Source organism: Rattus norvegicus, chromosome 6 (assembly GCF_036323735.1).
Source record: "Rattus norvegicus strain BN/NHsdMcwi chromosome 6, GRCr8, whole genome shotgun sequence".
In the NCBI taxonomy this organism is placed as follows: Eukaryota; Metazoa; Chordata; class Mammalia; order Rodentia; family Muridae; genus Rattus; species Rattus norvegicus.
This window is the reverse complement of record NC_086024.1, coordinates 128,555,065-128,577,158: the sequence shown is the minus strand read 5'-3', so window position 1 is coordinate 128,577,158 and position 22,094 is coordinate 128,555,065. Positions and strand designations below refer to the sequence as shown.

Sequence of the window (22,094 nt, the reverse complement as noted above, 5' to 3'; positions counted from 1 at the left end):
GGTGCCAACTTTGGTTGACGGAGAGGGCAGGTGGAGGAGTTAATGTAAGGCCACCAACCATAGAGAACTGTGGCGTTAGCCACAATGTCTTCCTCACCAGTTCCCCATGTGGCCTCCCTTAACCAAGCAGAAGATTGATTACTCAACATAATGCAAGGAAGATCAGAAGATATTTTGTTGAATATGCCAAAACAAAGGCTGCCCTTAAGGGGAATAATCCTATTTTCTTTTACTTGCTCTATTTGGGAATCTAGTGGTAAATAGGCTAGTCCCAATTCTTTGTTGGTAGTAAAGAAACGTGGAAACACTTGGGCATTATACATCACCGGCATCGGGAGGGGGAAGGTTGACATAATTCCCCACCGTAGTTCGCTCTGCACTTTTATTGGCACTCCCTGGATCAGCATGAGGATCACCAGAGTTGTCATCTTCTTGGTCCTCTGTCTTGATATTCCGAGTAAGTCGTCCCGGAACCCAAACTGGATTTTCATTATCCTGTGGAAAAACACAAACAGCTCCCCTGGATCTTATCAAAACAGGATCCGGGCCCTTCCATTCGTTTGTCAATACATCCTTCCATTTAACTAATTCTTTTGTCCTTTTGGGCTCTGAGCAATGTCGCTCAGCCGCTGTTTGCCCAGCTTCATCAAGATTTAAAAAATTTAAGGTAAAAAGGGCCAAAGCAGTGGCCACTCGGGGTGTTTGGGGGAGTTCTATCATAATTCCCCCTCTTTGTTTTATTAAATATGATTTGAGCGTCCGATGAGCGCGCTCTATGATTCCCTGTCCTTGAGGGTTGTAGGGCAGGCCCGTCAGATGGGTAACTTGCATCTGAGCACAAAACTGACGGAATTTTTGAGATGTATAGGCAGGGCCATTGTCAGTTTTTACACATCTTGGCTTTCCCCAAGCACTCCATGCTTCAAGGCAGTGCTGAATGACATGTGTTGTTTTTTCTCCTGTAAGTGGGGTGGCATGTAGAATGCCAGAACATGTATCTATAGATACATGCACATACTGTAATTTTCCAAAAGTAGAATTATGAGTAACATCCATTTGCCAGATTTGCAATGGCTGTATTCCTCTCGGGTTGACCCCAATGTGAGGAACTGGGAGGAACTGGCAGCACTGTTGGCATTGGGTGACTATATCACGTGCCTCTTTTCTAGTTAGTTTACTGACTAAGACCTATCCTCACCCTCTCCCCGGAGTTTTCTGTGCTGAATATTTAGCCGTTTTAATATGTGGGGTCCTTCATCAAGACTTGCCCTACTGTTCCATCCTCTCTTCTATCTTACATATGGTCCCACAGTCTAGCCTACCCCCACCTCCCTGCCTCTTTTATGACTCCTGGATATCTGGGCTAGCATGAATAGAACTAGCAGTCCTCCAGACTCATGGATCGGGTGAGCCTCCAGAGTCATCTGTTAATAGTACAAACATCATCCAAACAAAACAGACCTATACGGTAGATGAATGCTTTGGAGAGTGAATAGGGCAAGATAAGTTAGGGCAGAGCTCCCAAGACAGAATTCTGATGGCTTTAAAAGAAGTAGGAGAGGGACCAGACCTGTAGGTATGGACATAGACTCCCTGCTAATTGGTATCACTAGTTGCCTTAGGACACTGACAACAAGAAAGCTATGTGCAGAACTGACCCAAATACCATGAGTGTATCCTTGAATTCTCTAATTTGTAAGCCTCTCTTTTTCATTAAGCTAACCTGCCTTGGGTATTTCATTTCAATAATGAATACATGGTTTATACAACATCTAGGAGTAGGATTTGAACAGATGATTGCACATGCCCTCTGCTCACCTTGCAGCCATGGTTAGTAGATCACAGTGCTCTCCCACAAAGAGACAGAGTCCTAAATGCATTTTCTAGGAAGTGGTGTACCAGATGAGAACGATTGCCCATTTCATCCTCAGAAAATCTGGCCAAAGACCCCCCAGGGCAAACTATTAAACTGAGAAAAGGACTAAGTGTGTGTCCGGGGAGGGAGGTATTGTCTGTGTGGAGATCTCAGATGTAAGCTGTTGATGTTCAGGATGTTCAGCACTCAAGAACGGCACCAACCCTCAGTGTTCTGTTCCTCTATCAGCCTTTGTGGCAACCCAAAACGTACTGGTTTCCACGAAGCTGTTCACTAGAGTGAAAAGAACATGACTCTTGGTGCCACAAGGCCCACCTTGGCCAGCCTCCCTCATTGTCAACGTATTCTTCTCTTCAAAGAAGTCACTCAACCCTTTCTGGACTTCCATGCAAAATACAACTACTGCCTTTTGTGGGGATCCAAAAGGAATGTCCTAGCAGACAAATGAGTTAGAGCCACTGCTCTTCCTATTTAAAATACAGATCTGTTACCGCCTGTGCTTCCACATGGAAAAAATACTACTCATTCCTGGAGACACACCTCCCTCACCTGCACAGACTACTCTCTCTCCTCCAAAACATGCACCCAGCATCCTGAGAAATCCACCTTCGAAGTGTTACGCATACTCTGTCTCAAGAACAGTAGAAGGATCTTTGCTCCTAACAACAAAGTTCTAGTCAAGTGCAATTTCTATTCAAGTATTCTATTCCAGTGTGCCGGAGTGAGAAGGATAGAAAGGCTGATCTGACTTGAACTAGTTTTTGATAGGAGTGCAGACTGTCCTTCAAGTGAACTTTTACTCTATTCATCATCTTTTGCATATGCATAATTGGCCATGCACAGGACTTAAATAGGATGCATATAAGAAGAAACAAGTAGGGGGTGGGGAACAAAATGTGTGACCTACTCTATCAGCCAAAATAAAAAAAAACCACCCGAGCTACACCCCTAAGTAACCAGACCTGCCCTCCTTTACACCCCATAAATAGAGACTCCAGGCTACAGCCTGGGGCCCTTGAGTACTCCTCTTGTGTCCACTGTCAAACCTACTGAGTACCCCCCTGTAATTAGTACTATGGCTTCTCTCCAGATACACTCACTGTGTTGCTTCGTGCACCTGTGTGTGCCAACTTCTAATCTCTGTATAAGAGAACAAGAACCAAGAAAGAGTTGGACAAGAGCACAACCACTATCAAAGGTTATTGCATCCAGTAAGGTGTCTCACCAGACCAAGGTTGTTCATGCGCCCTTACCGCAGCCCCAAAAGGTAGATGTGGTGGGGAGATGTGCTCTCAAATGACACCCACCTTACTGAAATGAGTTGCGCGCGCGCGCGCGCACACACACACACACACACACACACACACACACACATACACACACCCCTACTCCCTTCTCAATGCCTAGCCATAGTCAGATAGAAGGAAGGAAATGTTTCAGGTGTGAGGGAACGGAAGGATGAATGGATGGGATAGGGGAGAATTGTCCCAGGATGTCTCTGGTCTTGTTTTTTTGACATGACCCATGTATGACCCTTTCTGCAGCAGGCTGGCTCAGCAGCTTCTGTGCCTCCAGGTGCCCCATACACCAGTGAGCACTGCACTGGGTCTGGAAGAATTGTCCAAGGAAGGTACATGCTGACTTTGTTCTGAGGCCATGACTATCTGGACTGGCAAGTAGTGTTTGCTGTTCCCTCATTCCTCTGTCCAGGCAGCTACCGGTACATCAGACTCACACTGTATGCCCTGTAAGTAAAACTTACTTTACTCTGGCCTGAGGCCTGGGCCCTGGAGCTCCTAGTTTGCCCCTGGAGATACAGTCCTCTGCATGACCAGAGAACACTGTTGGAGTCAGTTCCAAGAGTTCCCCAGCCTTGCTGGGCAGCAAATCACAGGGCCTGGAAGGCTAGTGTTCAGAGGGTCTAATTATAGAGGGATGCCACATTCTGAGTGGGAGGCAGTGAAAGATAAAGCTGAATCTTTAAGACACTCTATAATCTTTAAGACTGTCTATAGCAGGCTCTGGCATTAGCTGGCTATGGTCCCTGAGTAGGGCAGTTCACTTCCCTGACCCCCCTGAACCCAAGATTTTGCATGGCTTTGCATGGAGCCCTCTCAATGACTGGAAGGACATTGGAAAGCATTGGGGTGAGAACTCAAGGAGGAGCTATCCAGAGGTGGGCCATAGAGGTGGATAAGAGCAGGGAACTGCCCCAAGTTAAAAGAGTAGAGAGAGAATGGTTGGAAGGAGCTGGGCCCAGGGAGAATGGTTTCCTTAGCCTGCAGTAGGAAGCAGAAGTGTGGCTCAGCACAAACAAGGGAATGTAAGATCTACCAGCCTCTCCTCTCTTGCCAAACTCAAGGGCAAGCCAGTGGGTACAGAAGAGGTTGATCGGGTCCCAAGACCTCAGACTTCAAGGGACAAGCAGGACAGAGAAGGGCAAAGGCAGGCACCTGGGCAGCCACTGGCAGACAGGTTTCAGGTGAGTAGGTGTTAGGCTGAACTTGACTTGGTGCTGAACAGATATTGAGAGCTTATACTAAGACCATGGGAGGTCACAGCTAAACCCCCAAACTCAAATAGGGGACAGTCAGAGCAGACTGGCTATGCTCTACAGTTTGGTTGAATATCTATCAACTTCCCCCTACTCTGCTTATACCTGGGGCTTCCACTGAGAGGGGCAGAATTTGACCACCAGGCTCAGATTGATCAAACTCCCAAGCCTGAGTGGGCCCAAGATTTTGCCAGTCCCTTAGCATTCCCAGCCCTTCTCCAACCAAAGCCAATCTAAAGACCCGCAGAGGGCAGAGCAGCAGAGAGCAGAGAGGTTGATCGGGTCCCAAGACCTCAGACTTCAAGTGTGTCTTCTGTTGAACCACAGGGCCAAACTGAGTGATCCTACTGATTTCTTTATCTAGGATGGCACTCTCCATCCTGTCCCTCTGGCTGCTCCTGGCTGGGCTTGTCCCCTGTTCCTGCGACCCACAGACACCACCACCACCAGAGGCTTCAAACATGTCACAAATACCAGTGACCCAAGGAGCACCCCCATTCTTCAACAATCAAAAATTTGCCTTGAGCCTGTACAAACAGCTACCACAGCCCAAACGAGGCAAGAACTTAATCTTTTCTCCACTTGGCATCATTGTGCCTCTTGTGCTGCTGGCCTTCCAGGATAAGCCAAAAGCCCGACACCAGGTTCTGCAGGATCTAGGGTTCACAGTCACAGGAGCCTTGGATACTAAAGCAGCCAGTGAGTATGGGAAGCTGCTGAGTAACCTGCTACATACTAAGAACTGCGGGATCTACACCGGAAGTTTGCTCTTTATAGACAAGACTCTAAAGCCAGCAAAGACTTTTGTCAAACTAGCCAACAGCTCCTACAACAGCAATGTCGTCCTCATCTCTTTTGGGAACTACGGGTTGGCCCAAAAGCAGATAGACTTGGCCATTCGTGCCAGGACCCACGGCAAAATTACAAAGCTGCTGAGAATTCTGAAGCCACCAACTAACTTGTTTCTGGCCAATTATAATTTCTTTAAAGGTCAGTGAGCCACGAATGAAACCTTATCTGCTTCCTGCTGACTCAAGATTTCCTCCAAGCCTCTAGCTCTTTCTGGATGTTCTCTGCTATCTCAGCTTGGGGCAGCTTCCTTTTCTTGCTCACCTCTGGATACCTTCCTCTTGAGTCAACTCCCTAATCTTTTCCACACCTCTGTCTCTCTAATCTCCTCAACCCCAGCTACTCTAGTAATTAGATTCTCATCCTCTGGGACCAGCCCCTTTGGGGACCCTGTCACTGGAGTCTGTTAAGACTGTCCAAAAACACAAATATTTTTATTACAATCCATAATAGTAGCAAAATTACAGCTATGAAGCAGCAACAAAAATAATTTTACAGTCGGGGGTCAGCACAACATGAAGAACTGTATACAAGTGTTGTAGCATTAGGAAGGTTGAGAACCACTGACCTAGTCCTTTGGGTCATTTGGAAGGTATTGAGCAATACTGCAGAATAGGATGTAGGAACGAAGTACTGCTCAATACCACCTAAGGACTCAAAGGACTAGATCAGAGATTACTAAGACCTACTAAGCAGTATTGCTCAATATCACCACAATAACTTAGAAAGTAGAGGGTTGAGACAGTAGGATCTGGTTAGGAGAGCGACCCGATGGTGCTGCCAGGCATGGGACTCTGACATGGAGTTGGGAGCCTCCAAAGCACAGGAGGGTTGTAGGCAGCTGACATGGTCCAGCTCACTGGAGGGAGAGGTTGTCAGCTTTAAGAAAAACAAGGGAGCATAGAATGTCACCTTTATTTAACAACTGTTGTCCCGCTGGCATTCAGATAGAACCTGGCCTCCTACCTTGTAATGGGTATTTAAAAAAAAAAAAAGCTTTGGTTTGGTCCATGGAGTCTGGCAGTCTTCTTGGGAGTTTGGATGACCAGGTGACTGGTGAGTATGCGGACTGGCTCTTTAAGAAGTGCAGGCTTGCATTTTGGAAACCTAGAACCTCAGAAAACGGCCAGCTTTGAACTGCTGGAGGAAACAACTTGCTTCTGAGTTCGTACCTCTTTTCTCTTAATAACACTCTCGTGACTTTCTGATTATTGTTCCCAAGACAGTAGGCTGCTTTATGCAGAAGGACAGGTTCCTCTGTAAAACCCACCTTTGCCATATCCGGTCAGGATGACAAGGCAAGAAAGTCATCTTTCTCATCCTGTCCAGTTCCTCTGGCCACAAGTGGAGCTCTGAGGTCAGTGTCTCCATGGTACTTAGGGCCAGCCCAGAGAGGCAGCAAGAGCTGACCACCAGAGTCCATGCCAAAACCCCAGATGTAGGGAAAGAAGTCAGAATAAGGGCTCAGGGGAGGCTGGGCTGTAGCTTCTTGGACCAGTGCCCACAGGACTGTAGTCTAGCCGCTCCTGCAGACATCAGGGGGAAGAATGCGCTCAAACTTGGTGGAATTGCACAATAATATTGAAACAGGTTTCTAGCAATTGCTGAGCAATGACTGTGTGAAAGAACTGTATTCGGGGCTTTGCTTAGAGCACCATATGGATGCTCATGGCTGTCCTTAAGAGATCTCCTTGTTAGGAGACGGGACCGATACCCTGGTATCAATGATGCACAGGATAGGCTGGTTTGAGCCTCAGTATTTTGCCAAATTGCACAGCTACATCGTCCAGCTGTCCTTACTTCCACCATTGCCCCAGGGACTGGTGGACTCACTCCTGCCCTCTCTGGCCTCACCTCTCATGGTCTTTTCCCTTCTAGCTGCTCATCTGCCTTGTGTCCCCTAAAGCAATACCTTCCCACCACCAGGCTTCCACGCATCTCATCTTATTCTCTTGGCAAAGTTCCTCCCCTAACTGTTCTATGGCTTGACCGATGTTCTCTTAAGCCTTTAATTAGTGTGACTTTCTAGAGCGTTATGTGTATATGTGTTTGTCTCTTCTGTTTGATTTCTCTCCCTGCTCAGAAGCCCCTGCTAGCTCAATGTCTTTCTAATCAGTCGTGTTGCTCGCATTACCTTCACAAGATCTGCGTGGACAGGGATTGCTCACATGTGCCTGCGTGACTTGCCACAAGGAGCATTCATGGCATGTATAAGCCTTGGAACCCCCCCTGATAGACAAAGCCTGTTGTTCCCTAGATGTTGCCGCCCCCTCTGATCCCTGTGCCCTTTCTTATCAGGGAAGTGGAAATACCCCTTTAACCGGAAGCACACAAGGATGAGGTACTTCTGGTTAGAAGATGGAACAAAAACCCTGGTACCAATGATGCAGAGAGTAGGCTGGTTCCAGCTGCAGTATTTCTCCCAGATGCACAGCTATGTCCTCCAGCTGCCGTTCACCTGCAGTATCTCAGGCGTCTTCTTTCTCCCCGATGATGGAAAATTTGAGGAAAGTGAGAAGGCACTGTTGGAGCAGAGTTTTGAAACATGGATTCAGCCCTTTCCCATGAGGTAAGAATCCAACTGTCTCCACCCTCCCCCAGAGCTACCAGACCTTTTCCATGATCACCGTGGCTCTGGACTCAAGGTAAGGACCCTTCGAGTCTTCGGAGCATGACACGGGATCTGGAAGTTGGTCACACACAAATGATCAGACAGGATTCAGTAATCCACACCTTTCAAAGTCAGGGAAAAAATACACAAAATCACCACCATCACCATCGTCACCACGGTATCAGCCAACTGTATCTTTGTGTGAGAGGTTTACAGTAGAGTTATACAAAAGTGGGCAGGGGAGGTGGGAAGATGGTTTGGGTCAGTCAAGGGCTTGTCTTGCAAGTATGAGAGCCAGCGCTGAACCCTGAAAACCTCTGTACAAAAAAGCTAGCTATCCTAGCACCAAGGCAATCCGATGGAGTCATTTTCTCCGTCTTAGCTGAGGTTCCTCTTCCCAGATGACCCTTAGCTGTTTCAACCTGACCAAAAACCACCAAAAGCACTAACCGAGACAAATTACACACTAAGCTTCAGACTGATGAGAGACTTGTCTCAAAAAAAAAAAAAAAAAAAAGGACAGCACTACTGTTGTCTTTCTTTGACCTCCACATATATGTACACGCATGAACACCTACACTTACTTCCCCACAGAGAGGAAAGATCAATGTGTCATTAAGAAGGCCATGAAGAGACCAGGACGCTATGGAACTGGTGTTTGGATACTTACTTGCCTTGCCACTTGTGACTGGATGACCGCTAAGAAGCAGAAGTTAGCCTCTTTACTGGGTCCCTTGTCTACAAGGCAGCACAGGGAAGCTTGGCTTTCCAGCCATTTGTCTCTTTCTGTCCTGTTCTAACATCAGTTTGCCCAATATCTCTGGAGCTGAAGCTCTCAACCCTCCGTACGACCCTTTAGTACGGTTCCTCATGTTGTGGTGACTCCCAACCAAAAAATTATTCTCGTTGCTACTTCATAACTGTAATTTTGCTACTGTTGTGAATCTTAACATAAATAGCTGTGCTTTCTGATGGTCTTGGGCAAGCCCCTGTGAAAGGGTCATTCAACACACCCAAAGGGTTCACAGGTTGAGACTCGCTGCTCTAAAATACCTAATGCTTTTGCTACATGAAGGCCAGCCTGTGACAGCATCTTCTGCTTCATCTGGATGTGTGTGGGAAGCTTGAATTCTCAGGTGTACCTCAAGCTCTGCGGGTCCAGGGGAGTTGTGCTTGTGTTAAAGACTGAGAAGCCCTGCCTCAGGCATGTGCTATTGAAGCACAGACAGACATTCCATTGCAGCCTGTCCACAAGAAGTAACACTACAGCTCAAGGACTGGCAGGGTTTAAAACCGGTGTGCCTTGGTGTCCCATCCCCTAACCTATGAAGTAAAGAATGCAACTTAGGACAGCACCACCTCAGTAGGCACTGGGTGGGAACTTCCAGAGTTTGACCTATCGGTTTATTCTATGACACACTTAAACACAGAAGAAATTGAGAATAGTTTTCCACGTGACAGTTACCACAAGGCATGGCCACAAAGAAACTCTCCAGCAAAGTAGTAAAGCACTTGTGACCTTTACAGTAAGAGTGAGTTCTGTTGACTAGTTAACAATGCTCAGGACAACCTTCAAGAGAGGAAGGAATCGTGATAAGCACAAGGAGAGATTCTTTTTTTTTTTTTTTGGTTCTTTTTTTTTTTTTTTTCGGAGCTGGGGACCGAACCCAGGGCCTTGCGCTTCCTAGGCAAGCGCTCTACCACTGAGCTAAATCCCCAGCCCCTACAAGGAGAGATTCTATTGCTGGAGGATGCAAAGTTCATGCGACCCCTTTCATAAGGATGGATTCTCTTGACTGAGAGATAAATCTCATGACTAGGGCCCAAGCATTGCCCAGGAATTGGGAGGATCCAGGAAGGCTGGCTCTGCTTCCTAAAGCTTGCAACAGACTCGTAGTCTCTTAGATTTCCCATCTCATATTTTAGAGCAAACCCATGACCACTTGCCAAGAGGAAGCAGATTGCCTTGAGGAGTCCCTGGCACGGCCTGCCTGTTGCAGATGTTCAGTAAACACGGCTGCTCTTGTGTGTGTGCTGAGAGTGCACTGGCTGGGGTGGACTCTAAGACAACATGAATTCAACTCTGTTTTCTTCTTCCTCCTGAGCAGTAAGAGGTGGCTGTTTTTTCCCAAATTCTCCATACCTGTTGCTCTTCACCTGGAAAATCTCAAGCACGTTAACAGTAACATTAAACTGTTCAGCGAACACATGGACCTCTCAAGAATCACTCTGCAAAAGGCACCGTTGACAGTCAGCACGGTAGGTTAACACCCTGTTGCCAGGCTCCCTAGGCTGAATGCTTCGTGTGGTTTCCCCTTCCTAACTTATTTATAGAGCAACAATGAGAACTCATGGCACTCTCTGAAGTCAACGGAGGAAACGGTGACTCTCAACTCTAGGTGTGTCCTGAGCTTGGCTGTCCCTCAGAGGTGGCTAATCTGGGGAAATAAACAGTTGGGTCCTCAAACTTGTCTGCTGAGGGGAGAGGCAGAAGCTTGGGTGCATCCATGATGGGTGTGTGAGTGTAGTCTGATCCTCTGGTGACACGAAGGAGCCATCATGGTCACTAGAGAGTGGTGTCTCATAAAAAACGGTTTGTGTAATTCCTATGTCCCACTCTCCAGAGTGCTAACTGCAGAGGAAGCCCAGGGAGCAGATCCTGGATTCACTGACTAAGTGCCCTGGCCTTTAGGTCACATTCCCTGAGTAGGGTCTGAGGGCTATTGGGGGATTTGTCAGAAAATGGCTGGATGGGCTCTACGCCAGTGGAAGGCAAGTGTTGAAGATCACTAGAGAAACGAGCGAATGGGTAACAGAAAGGAGCCCTCAGAGATAAGGGTAGAAATAGAAAGGGATTTTGGAGAAGATGAACTGCACAGGTGGAAACTCCAGGCTTAAGGTGGGGCAGGAGCAAGAAAGCTATCTTTCCGGGAGTCTGGGCAATGAATAGGGGAAGGACTACAGAGGCAACACAGGAGTACAAACAGTTGAGACTGCCCAGCACTTAGCTCCTCAGAAACCCAGGCTTCTTCTTCGCCAGGATCACAGCCAGGAGATGAAATCAGTCACTGTGTGGTGCCTTAGGTGGTGTATGGGGAAGTTATGGGGGTGCAGGCAGAGTGGAGAACAAGCCCCAGTGTTCTGGAGATCACAGAAATGCAGAAACGAGCCTCCTCCATTCTGCAACATCATATGCATTCCTCTAGAAGGATGGCTCAAGGCTTCTATTCTGAGCATCCAGGGCCCAGTGCAGAGAGAGAGTCAATGGAACATGCTGGAGGTGGGGTCGACTCCTTCAACACTGTGAGGTTTGGTTTCCAAAGGCAGTACACAGAGTGGAGCTGACTGTGAATGAGGACGGAGAGGAAAAGGATGAGTCCCAGCCCGAACCAGACCTTGCCACTCTCCACTTCAATAGATCCTTCCTACTACTAATCCTGGATGAAACCAGCAACAGCCTTCTCTTCATGGGGAAAGTGGTGAATCCCACTAGAATCAACATGGACGCTCTACAATTTCCCTAAATTCTGATTTTTTTCCCCCTCTTTACCTGAGATGTAGCAGAGTCATATTCCTTTGACGTTTGGCTTAATAAAACAGCAAATGAGAATTTCTGAGGGGTGTTCTTGGACTATGGGGCAGGCTGATTTCGTGGAGGGAAGTAGTGACTCTTAAGAGCAACCTGGAACTATGTTTATGAAGCAGAACTCTCAGGACTGTCTGTTCCTGGCTTTTTGCTGGACTCTACCTGGCCCACTGGCTCACAAGGGGGTCTGCTAATCTTCTATCTCATTGACATGGGCCTTAGAAGGAAAACGTAGGGGAATTTCTTTGGGTCTCTTGGATGAAAGAAGCTACTGAAATTTCAGTTGTGTTGAAGGCCATCTTCCCACAGCCATCTACTCTAGCTTTGCTGCCACAATGGAACTCCCCATGCTCTATCCAGGAGGAAGCCATCCTCCATGAAGGATGATGTCTTCACACAAAGCCTTAGAGTCAGTATCCATTGAGCACCAACTGTGTACAAAGTAGTCATGAAACTGAGAGATCAAGACAGAGGTGTGTCTCCAACTTCCAGAGCCCCATCCCAAAGGCACAGATTGTGGCACCACTTCACAGCCATCATGTCTGCACGGATGTGTTAACTCTAACCCACAGGATGCATGTTCTTACTGTCAGGTGTCTGCTCTCCCTGCAGTGCCATTGAGCTATGGTGAACAAGCTGCTCGGATTGATAGGAAATCATAGGGATTTTGACTGTGCCTCCAGTGACCCACAGACAGTCATACAACAGCTGCTGCCTCTCCAGAGTCTCCCAGACTTCTGGCTCCAGCTGCAGGGAATCTCAGTAGCTGAGCACCTGCCTCACACATAGCTACCTTCTAACATTCCAGATCATTCCATTTGTATGCAACTCCAGCACACTTCTGCCCCAGCACGATGTACCCAGCAAGTCTTACGGTTTGGCTTCCCTGTCTTTCATCATATCCCCTTTGCTTGATTAATGTCCATGAAGATCAGTTCCATCCCAGCCCTTTGTTCTCATTCCTGCTTAAAAACATCTGACTCCATGTTTGAGGCTCAGCTGCTTCGGGAAGTGCAAAGACTGTGTGCAAGCTAATGATCTCACTTTACCCTCCACTCAGGCCTCTGAGTCACCCTGGTGCTCAGGACAGTGACTGTTCACACAGGCCTCCTTTCCTTCACACAGTCCACCCTCATCCCATCCCTCCCCCCCAATTTCTAATCACTTTCTGCTTCCCATGGCCTCACTTCTATAACCAACAACTACTCTCATCCACCCCTGCCTCTCCTCCTGTGACATCAGGAGCCTGTCACACTCAGACTGAGGTCACCCCTCCACTTACTCCCTTGTTGAGCTTTATGTCTCTCACTCAGACGCTGCTACAGCTGTCCTCACCTCAGACTCCCTAGTCGCAAACCTTCCCTGTCACCAAGGTTGTGCAATTGGGATACAACTAGACTCTTAAATATTGTCTACCCTTATATTTAAATAGAGTGATAGGTAATAGGTGGGTACGTAGGTACAGATGATAAATAGGTAAGTAGTGTCACTATAGATGTCACAGAGATAATAAATATATCATTTATAGATGCATTGAGCATAGACATTGATAAAACAAGTGATGATACAGTTATCTGATGAGTGAAAGATGGATAAATGAATGGATGAATGGATAGATAGACAGACAGACAGATAGGTAGTGATAGACAGTCTGACAGACATAAAATTGTTTATTCTCACTACTGATTTTAGAAATTAGAATTTGTCTGACTTCACATGAGGGGGAATAAAAATTGTTCCAGGATACGAAATTTCTATGAAATCTGAGTTTGATTGCAAAAAGATCACCAAGGTTCCCCAGGGCTCGTTTAGCCTGCTTTATTAAACCAACAAAGACCACCACTTGGGGGGGCACCACCATATCAATCATTAATCAATCATTAATCAGGCTCACCTTCAGGCTAATCTTATAGAAACATTTCTCAATGGAGGTTCCCTCTTCCCAGATGACTCGAGCTTGTGTCACGTAGGCAAAATTCCACAAAAGTAGACAAAAAAAAAAAAAATGTGTCAAGTGACACATCTCTATTAAACCATGGCCTTTCTTTTCTTGTTTATCCTGAAAATCTCATCTTTATATCAATATCACAATCTAAAACACATTCAAACTTCCAAACGACTAACAGTCCTTAAAGGTTCAATCTTTTTAAACTACCCAACATCTCTTATTTGTGTGCCCCAGTAAAATAAAAACTAAAAAAGAAAACCTTATATACGCATTATTCCCCAAGTGAAAACTCAGAGCCCAGTCACACTCTGAAAAAAACAAAATAAAGAAACAAGCAGTGTAAAAGAAATCCTGTCACCCAGTGTCCCACATGGAGGAGTCAATCATAATGTTCAGGGTTCCAAAAGGCTGAGGGACTCCACCTCTCAGGCTTTGCCACTCACAACATACAGGCTCAAAATGGCTCCACTCCATGACTGCTGCTGACCTTGGCATTGGTAGTCTCCCCACAGTCTTAACAGCACCAGTATGCTTGGGTCTTCACAGACTTCACCACTGGCCTCCTGGGTGAGCCTGATCCCTTCAGTTCTGGTGTCTACACTGCTAATGAGACTGCACCTTCTTCACCGATGATCTCTCCTTGTCTTTTCCTATGCCAAGCTTCATATTCATATGCTCTCCACCATACCTCAACCCTGAAGCCCTCATCTTGTCAAAACCAGTACCATGTGGGAGATTCTTACACATGATCACAGTCAGTGGCCAGCATGAGATACAGACTTGACCTCCTCTAAGACACAGCTCTTCTGTGCTATCCTGAGAAACACTCCAAAAGATCTCTTCTCAGTGCTGCTGGCCTCTTCTCAATCAGTGCTGATTTCTCATCCCCAGCCTGCAATTGTCACACTGACTGTCCCAATCTCATGGAGACATTTCCTCAACTGAGGATCCCTCTTCTCAAATAACTGTAGCTATGTCAATTTGTCCAAAAGCCAAAAAACAAAAACAAAAACAAAAACAAAACAAAGACAGAACAAAACAAAACCTAACCAGCACAAAAGTTTCACTTCCAGATTGTCTTAATAAAACTTATCACATGAATGGCCCTGATACTTTGTTTCCCTCTGACATTTCACACCCAGCATGTATTTCTTTCAGTATTATCTTTCTCGTAGCCACAGCATCTCCTTAATCCTGAACAGTCAATGGCTTTTCCAAGCCAAAATGTCAAAATCCTTTCACAGCAGTCTCCAAAACATGATCAAATCTCTCACATGAATACCCCATTCCTGGTACCAATTTCTATCATAATTTTAGCTCTCTATTGCTATGATAAAATGGTGATCAAAGGCAATTTGAGGAGGAAAGGTTTTATTTGTCTACATGTCCTGATTATAGGCCATCATTGAGAGGAGCCAAGGCAGGAACACAGAGGGCAGCAACCTGGAAGAGGGAACTGAGGTGAGGAACCCTACTTCCTGGCTTGTTCATCATGGCTTGCCCAGTCTGCTTTCTGATACAACCCAGGACAAACCTGCCATGTGTACCACCTCTTACAATGGTTTGGGCCCTTCCACATTAGTTCTCAAAACGCTGCCCACAAACTGGCCTACAGGCCAAAATAATGGAAGCATTTTCTCAGCAGAGGTTCTCGTCCCAGACAACCCTAGCTTGTGTCAAGTTGATTAAAATATAACACAATACATAGTGCTACATTTATCAGGAATGAACGGTAGGGCAGAAGAGATGACATGATTGTTAAGAATATGGGCTGCTCTTGCACAAAACCTGCTTTCAATTCTCAGCACCCACGTAAGGCGCCTCACAACCCCCTGTAACTCCTGCTCTAGGGAATTCTAAACCTCTGACTTCTGAGGGTACCTGCATTCAATTACACACACACACACACACACACACACACACACACACACACACACACGCGCGCGCGCGCAATTAAAAATAAAATCATTAAGTTAGAAACTCAGATACTAAAAAATCAATATCCAAGAAGAAAATGTGCCTAGGAAATCTCATTGAGAATGCATGATCTTTTCAACACATTGACCTCAGAATGTTTGTTACTCAAATGAAAAGGAAACTGGGGTTAGAAGACATTCACTCCCTGCTCCTTCTCCTCCCCACCTCCTCCCTCCCACGCTTGCCTCCCCCTCCTCTCTTCCTCTCCCCTCCTTCCCTCTTCTTCCTCTCTTCCTTTCCTTTTTCTTTCTCTTCCCTCTTTATTTCCTCCTCCTCCTTCTCCTAACCCAGAGAACTAACCCCCACAACTTGTCCTCTGACCTCTACAGGTTCACTGTGGTGCACGCAGGCTTGCACACACACAGACACACATAGATACACAGGCACACTCACACACAAATTTAAACAAAACTTAACTATCCTATGGCTGATAGCTGGAAGTATAAGTATGAATTGACATTTTATCTTAATATATTCATAGACTGAATATGCATAGGTGCTCATAGATGCATGTGCATGGGTTTTCTGCCAGGCATCTTCCTGGAGAGTTTGCTGAGAATCTAGAAACAGCACCGTAAGGCTGCAAGGGGCTGTGAAACACTGAGACCTTGTCTCTAATGTCAGTCACAGCACTGAAACAGGAGCTTCTGGGAGAAGTGACAGAATCTAAGTTCAAGAGGGGAAAATACAAAGTGACCCTGCACAAGCGCTTGATGATGTCAAGAAACAGTGATTTTTAAACCCAGCAATACTGGCAGAGGCAAGGAATTCTAGGTTTTGAGCCATCTAGTTTGTGGTATTCCACTGTGGCTATCATAGAAGAGTAGCATAGATGGTTTTGCCTAGTCTTCACAGAAGGAGGAACCTGGAGAAGAACACATCCTGAGCAGATCTTTGTCCTTGAACCTAAGTAGCCATGTAAGGAGGACATTCAGTAGAGCTTGGGGAAAGGAATCCCCTCTTGCAAAGTCAGACCCTGGGGAATGAGCATGTACTGACATCTGCCTTGGGAGGGATGAAGGGATAGACAACTGTCATCCCCTGAGATCTGAACTCATGACCAGGACCCAGGCAATAAGCATGTTATCATGACTGACTTTGGGCATGTTGGCTGGGGTCCACTCCTTCAGCCAGCCATTCACAAGCTATGTCTTAGTGACTAAGTGGCTAATGCACTTGAAGTCCTCTTCGCCTTTCACAAAGGTTGGGGAGGGGGACTCGTAGTTCCTTCTAGGGTTCGAGGTTGCTTTTTGGATATGGCACTACAGCTAAAGTTCCAAGTATACAGCAGGTGCTCAAGTAGTGGGGGGCGAGACCCCTGAAACAGCATTGAGATTAGCTAGGTGAGGTTCAGTAAACTGGCTCAAAGGTTTGTTTGCTCAATAAACAGAGGCAGGTGAAGGTCAGAGGCATGTGGGTGTGCATGTGTAGAGATCAAATTCAATGTGCACTTGCTATCAGGTGTTTTTTCCCATTGGACAGGCTGGAAATTGGTTATGGCTTCCCATCAATGCCCAGAGAAGCCATGGGAGAGCAAAGAGGACTTTCTGGTATGGAGCATAAAACACACAAAATGAGATTTATTAAATAATTTTCATTTGACTCCAGTGGGTGGCCCTTAGGAAGGTCCAGGTTCTTCCAACCTGTATTTCCTCATCTGCACAACAAGAGCTGTGGCCTCTGTGAATGGCAAACACTGGTCTATAATGCCAGTCCTTCTGTCCTCATGCCCATGACAGACATCACTAATCACTATGGCTCTATTTCTTCTCTGTTCAAACAGTTCCAAAACCCCCTACCACAATAATCCTCCAGAATGTACCACATAGGACCCAAGATGGGGGCCAAGATGGAAACTTAGCTTACCAAGTTTTCCTAGTGATTTCTAAGGTGCTTCCCAGGCATTGGTTGTCTGATTTTATTTGTCTTTGCTAGATACTGACTCATTATTCTTCTCCCAAGGTCGGTCTCAGTCTCTCTCTCTCTCTCTCTCTCTCTCTCTCTCTCTCTCTCTCTCTCTCTGAGGTATGGAGGGAGGGATGAAGGAGGGGGAAATTCTATCTCACTGTGTAGCCCTAGCTGGCCTTGGACTTACAGACACCTGCCTGCCTCTGTGTCTTGAGAGCTGAGATTTAAAGACATGTGCCACCATGCCTGGATCTCACAATTTCAGTTTAATCACAGCAAAAACCAAGGAATTCATTAAGGAAGTTATTTTAGATTTCAACTTCTGGCCTCCATATATAGCCTAGCACATGTGTGTGCACACTTGCATAACATATGCACATACACACACATCACAACACCATACACACACACACACACACACACACACACAATATTTAAAAAGCTAAAAGTTATGATCTGGATGTGCCTTGTTGTGTACAGCTTGGTATTTCAGTATTGAGGTGATATGACTTCCAACAGCTAAGGCCTGATGGCAAATTCTTAACTGAGGGTGTTCACCCAGAAGAGGTTAGCATAGGTCCTTATTTGTTTCCCCAGTTGCTTTCTGGCTGCTTGTCCTGCCTTGTGATCTCTCACACCTGTGACTGCTCTGACCACTGTGATACCATCCATACTGAGGTTCTCACCAGAGCCAAGATGATGACCATAAAATTCCCTAGAGCAGCCATTCTCAACCTGTGGGTCACGATCTCTGTCTTCAAAACTATTTACAATATGATTCATAATAGTAGAAAAATAGTTATGAAGTAACAACAAAATAATTTTATGGTTGGGGTCACCATAGTGTGAGGGCGGCAGCATGAAGAAGACTGAGGAACACTTCCCTGGAGCCTCCACAACTGTGAAGTGAATGAACTTTTTTTTTTGAAGTTTCACAGCTGTTAGCATTTCATTACAAAAAAAAAAAATGGAAAACAGATAAACACACTGAGCCTCAGAGACTTGAGGCAACTTGTTGAGGGTCATTGACCTTGACTATGACAGAGTTTCAGATAGAACTCAGTTTTCCTCAAGAGAGAGATGATGGCCCCGGCACAATCTGCCTCTTTTACCTCATGTTTCTGGAACTTCCCTGAGCCACTGCTAACTTGTGAGCCCATGGGACACATCTGAACGAATGGCAGACAATCACACAACCGCTCCAGCCCAGCTCAGCATACTCCCTCAGACTCTGACACTGGATGTGGTCCACAAAATTCCACTGACCCAAACCTGGACTGCCATGACCTTTGCCCCCGTGTGAGACATAGCAAGAGAGAGCTGAACCAAGAAGGATGGTAGAGGTCAGTGGGAGGCACATGGGCTCTGGCTGTGGTGCATAGTTTCATAAATTCATTTCATAGTCCATTTGCCCGGCCCATGTTTCTCAGGGAATTTGTCTGACATCTCTGCCAGTTTCCCAAATGCCCAGTGGAGGTAGCAACACTCACTGGCATCCATGGTAAATAAATTACAAAACATCAACACTATCCCATGCTCTTTTAATGCATTGCTGGTGCTAACCTTCATGACATTTCAGAGAGATTCTGGGGACTGCAACGATCCTAGGGACCACTGAGAGGTCTGGATTTTATTCTTGTTATGTTTCCCTGGATAAAAATACATCTACCCCATAGGGTTCCTGAAAGGAAAAGCCAGTCAGTCAATACACATCCAGTAGCAGAGCTGCGAGCGAGCTTGTGAGAGGTGCCAGGCATAGCACTCAACTCAGTGAGCTGCATGCCACGGAGTAAAACAGAACTCAGTATGATGGGAGAAGGAAGACAAAGCAGGTAACTAAATAGACTCAGACCCCTCACTAGGAAAGCCGTGGAGAGTAAAGCAAAATAAGTGGCCTTCCCATGATAGCTGATGGGGGCTTGAGGAGTACCTGGTTCAGTATTTGCCCCAAAGCCTGAGATCAAGAGTAAGAACAGGTGGCCCCAGTGGCTATAAATAACAGGAAAGGACATAGGTGGGTCTCATGGCCCAAAAGACAGGTTGTAGTGTCAGTGACACCACAGCCCAGGTTCCATATTCTCAATTCAGGATTTAAGAGAAGTGTTAGAAGCCCTCTGGAGAGCACCCAGCCTCCCTATGTCACCCACACACTGACACATGGCACTGGTTGACATCTGTATTTGCCAACATAGCTCATGACTCCTTGAGTAAATAGCCAGATTGGGGAAGGCCAGCCAAATGACTCCTGTGAAAAATGATCACAGTAGTCTTTGGCTTGACATGATCTTTCCCATGCCAGGCAAGGCCTGGGCCCAGTTTTTCTGAACATGAGATTCCAAAGAGCACTGCTGTTGTGTGACTTTTCCTGAGGAAAAGTCCCACTGTGACAGATCCAAGAAAATATTCCAAGGCCCATTTAGTCAATCAGCAAGTTTACTGGGCCTACTCACGGGAGCTGGGGTGACTCAAATCAACCCTGTCAACAAAGTTCCTACACTAGCATGCATGGTGGGTCACAATGAAAGACTCCTTGGAGCTCTGGAATGAGGAGACTTACATGGTGCTCAGTCTGTGGAAGAGTCTCCTCTACCCAGTAATTGTTACCAGTTATATAACCTTGAGACGGGGCCTTGTGAATCTTGTAACTTTCAGGAGTTTCCTGAGCCCTGTGAGTTCTCTGTTGACTTCCTGAGTCTTTCGTGATTCTCTCCACCTGGCTGACCCTCACATCATCCACATGGTACTGGTTTTTACAGATATGGAGAATACAAGAGTTACAGGTTCACTTAGGCATCTGCACACATTCCTACAGAAGGCAGTGGGAACAAATTCCCACAAAAGAGCCCCTGGGATGGTTAATAATGAGTGAACTGTAGGTGTAACATTTGAGCATCGGTGGATATCCCAGGATGCCAAAGATACCAGGAATTGGGAATGTTCAGAAACATGCCAAGGAAAGTCATAGAAAATGAGCAAACCAATGAGACGGGTTGTATGGGCTGCAAACACCAGCCTGTGGAAGCAGAGTGGCTCAGGCCTGTTGGGAGTGCACACCAGGATATCACCCAGCTGACTCTGCCTCCCCAGTGCCAGAATTGAAGGAGCACACCCCCACACTCAGTTAACTGTGAATAATACTTAATCTACAAATTAGAATGAGATAAATCCTTGGCTATCAAGTCCAAAATGGGATTACAAAATAGAAAGCTTAAAACGAGTAACAATTGGCAGCAGCTCTCTGCTCCCAGACCCGGTGAGAGAGAGACCCAACCGCCTGGTCAGGTGGGCACTCCTGAGGCTGCAGAGCGGAAGAGACCACCAACACTGCTCACCCCTGCCCACATCCCTGGCCCAAGAGGAAACTGTATAAGGCCTCTGGGCTCCCGTGGGGGAGGGCCCAGGAGCGGCAGGACCCCTGCCAGAGACACCGCCGGACCCTGAAGGAAAAAGAGTAACAATTAACAAAACTAGGGTGCCCAAACTTCCAGGCATGACCTCCAACCTTTCTTCTTTCCCATGGGAGCAGCTTCCTTCATTCTCAACTGGAAGTGGTGCTGCTGTCAACCAAGCACAGAGCTCTGAGCTTTGGGCTTGGGGCTCTGGGCTCCAGGCTTCAGGCTCAGGGTTTGGGGCACAGGGCTCTGTACTTGGGGCCGGGGGCTCAGAGCTGAGGGTGGGGAATCACAGAGGCACATTCCTTTGAACACTGTGGCTGGTCCAGGGATAGACAAATAGTCCTATCCATTGTCCTCTGAGGGAATGAAAGAAACTCTGAGGCAGTCAATCAATCAACCAACCAATCAATACATTTTCCTTCGCTGTTAGCCTGTGAGGTTCTCGAGACCATATCAGTTGGGGCTCCGGAAGACTCTTTCTCCCCAAGGAATGACAGGAAGTAGTAGAATGAATGTGGAAGTACTGCAGAATGAGAGAGAAGCAAATGAACGCCATAGCGACGGACTGGAGACCCTGCAACCCTTCCCACTCTTTGGGAGTCCTATTCATGAAGAAAGACAAACAACCACAAATGATATTTCTTGTAACTTTGATGCATGTGTCGATCTGGGGAATAAAACACTTGGGTGGGAGGAAGGGTGCTGGGCTTGAGGATGGAAATGTTTGCAGGGCAGCTCACTTCATCTGCAACCCTTCTCAATTTCCTTATTTAAAGACGAGATGCTGCTGAGGTATGTAGCTCAGTGGCAGAGTCCTTGACCAGCATGCATAAGGTTCAGCCCCTGGGAGCTACAGAAAAAATCAAATTAAAACCAAAAACAAAACTAGGTCAAGTCAGTCTCATAAGGAAGGGAGATAGTAGCAGTCTGATCACTGAATCATTGGGAGGCCTGAGATAGCCCAGGGAAAGTCCTTGCATGGCCACACATTCATTCATGCCTCTCTGTTTCTCCCACCCTTGCCTGATTCTTCCCCTCCTGGTGCCAGGCACCTCGCTCCCCACAGAGTCCATGCCATGGTGCTTCTTAACGACACCAATGAGTCCCCTGCCAGGTGGCACAGGGCAACCACAAATACTGACGCAACTCCAGCCACACTTTGATATTAAAAATAAAACTAGGGGACAGGATGCAGTGTCAAGTTAATTTGCAGAATTGCATGTTTACCCTCACTTTTTATAAAGCCTCCCATTGGTTGATGCTCAGGGGGTGGGGACCACCAAATGGTGAAGGCCACTGCCCCTCTCCTCTAACCATTAACCAGCAAGATACCAGCAAACAAGATTTAGTAGGAGTCTCCCCGAAGCCTTACTGTACGTGTGCTAGGATT

At 46.6% G+C, this 22,094-nt stretch overlaps 1 protein-coding gene across 1 annotated transcript; it reads left to right on the top strand.

The window, feature by feature from the left end:
* The first annotated feature begins 4,121 nt into the window (after positions 1–4,121).
* On the top strand, positions 4,122–11,500 carry Serpina16 (serine (or cysteine) peptidase inhibitor, clade A (alpha-1 antiproteinase, antitrypsin), member 16). The gene is made up of 5 exons (NM_181630.3): positions 4,122–4,358; positions 4,795–5,420; positions 7,578–7,848; positions 9,999–10,149; positions 11,214–11,500. The coding sequence occupies exons 2-5, from the start codon at positions 4,796–4,798 to the stop codon at positions 11,412–11,414; spliced, it is 1,248 nt and encodes a 415-aa protein (NP_853661.2). The 5' UTR covers positions 4,122–4,358; position 4,795; the 3' UTR covers positions 11,415–11,500.
* The last annotated feature ends 10,594 nt before the right edge of the window (positions 11,501–22,094 follow it).

Excerpts from the sequence above, each read along its gene's own strand:
- Serpina16 (NM_181630.3), top strand. The coding sequence starts at position 4,796 with ATGGCACTCTCCATCCTGTCCCTCTGGCTGCTCCTGGCTGGGCTTGTC. Across the intron at positions 5,421-7,577 it reads CAATTATAATTTCTTTAAAG|GGAAGTGGAAATACCCCTTT; the intron begins GTCAGTGAGCCA and ends CTTTCTTATCAG. Across the intron at positions 10,150-11,213 it reads CACCGTTGACAGTCAGCACG|GCAGTACACAGAGTGGAGCT; the intron begins GTAGGTTAACAC and ends TGGTTTCCAAAG.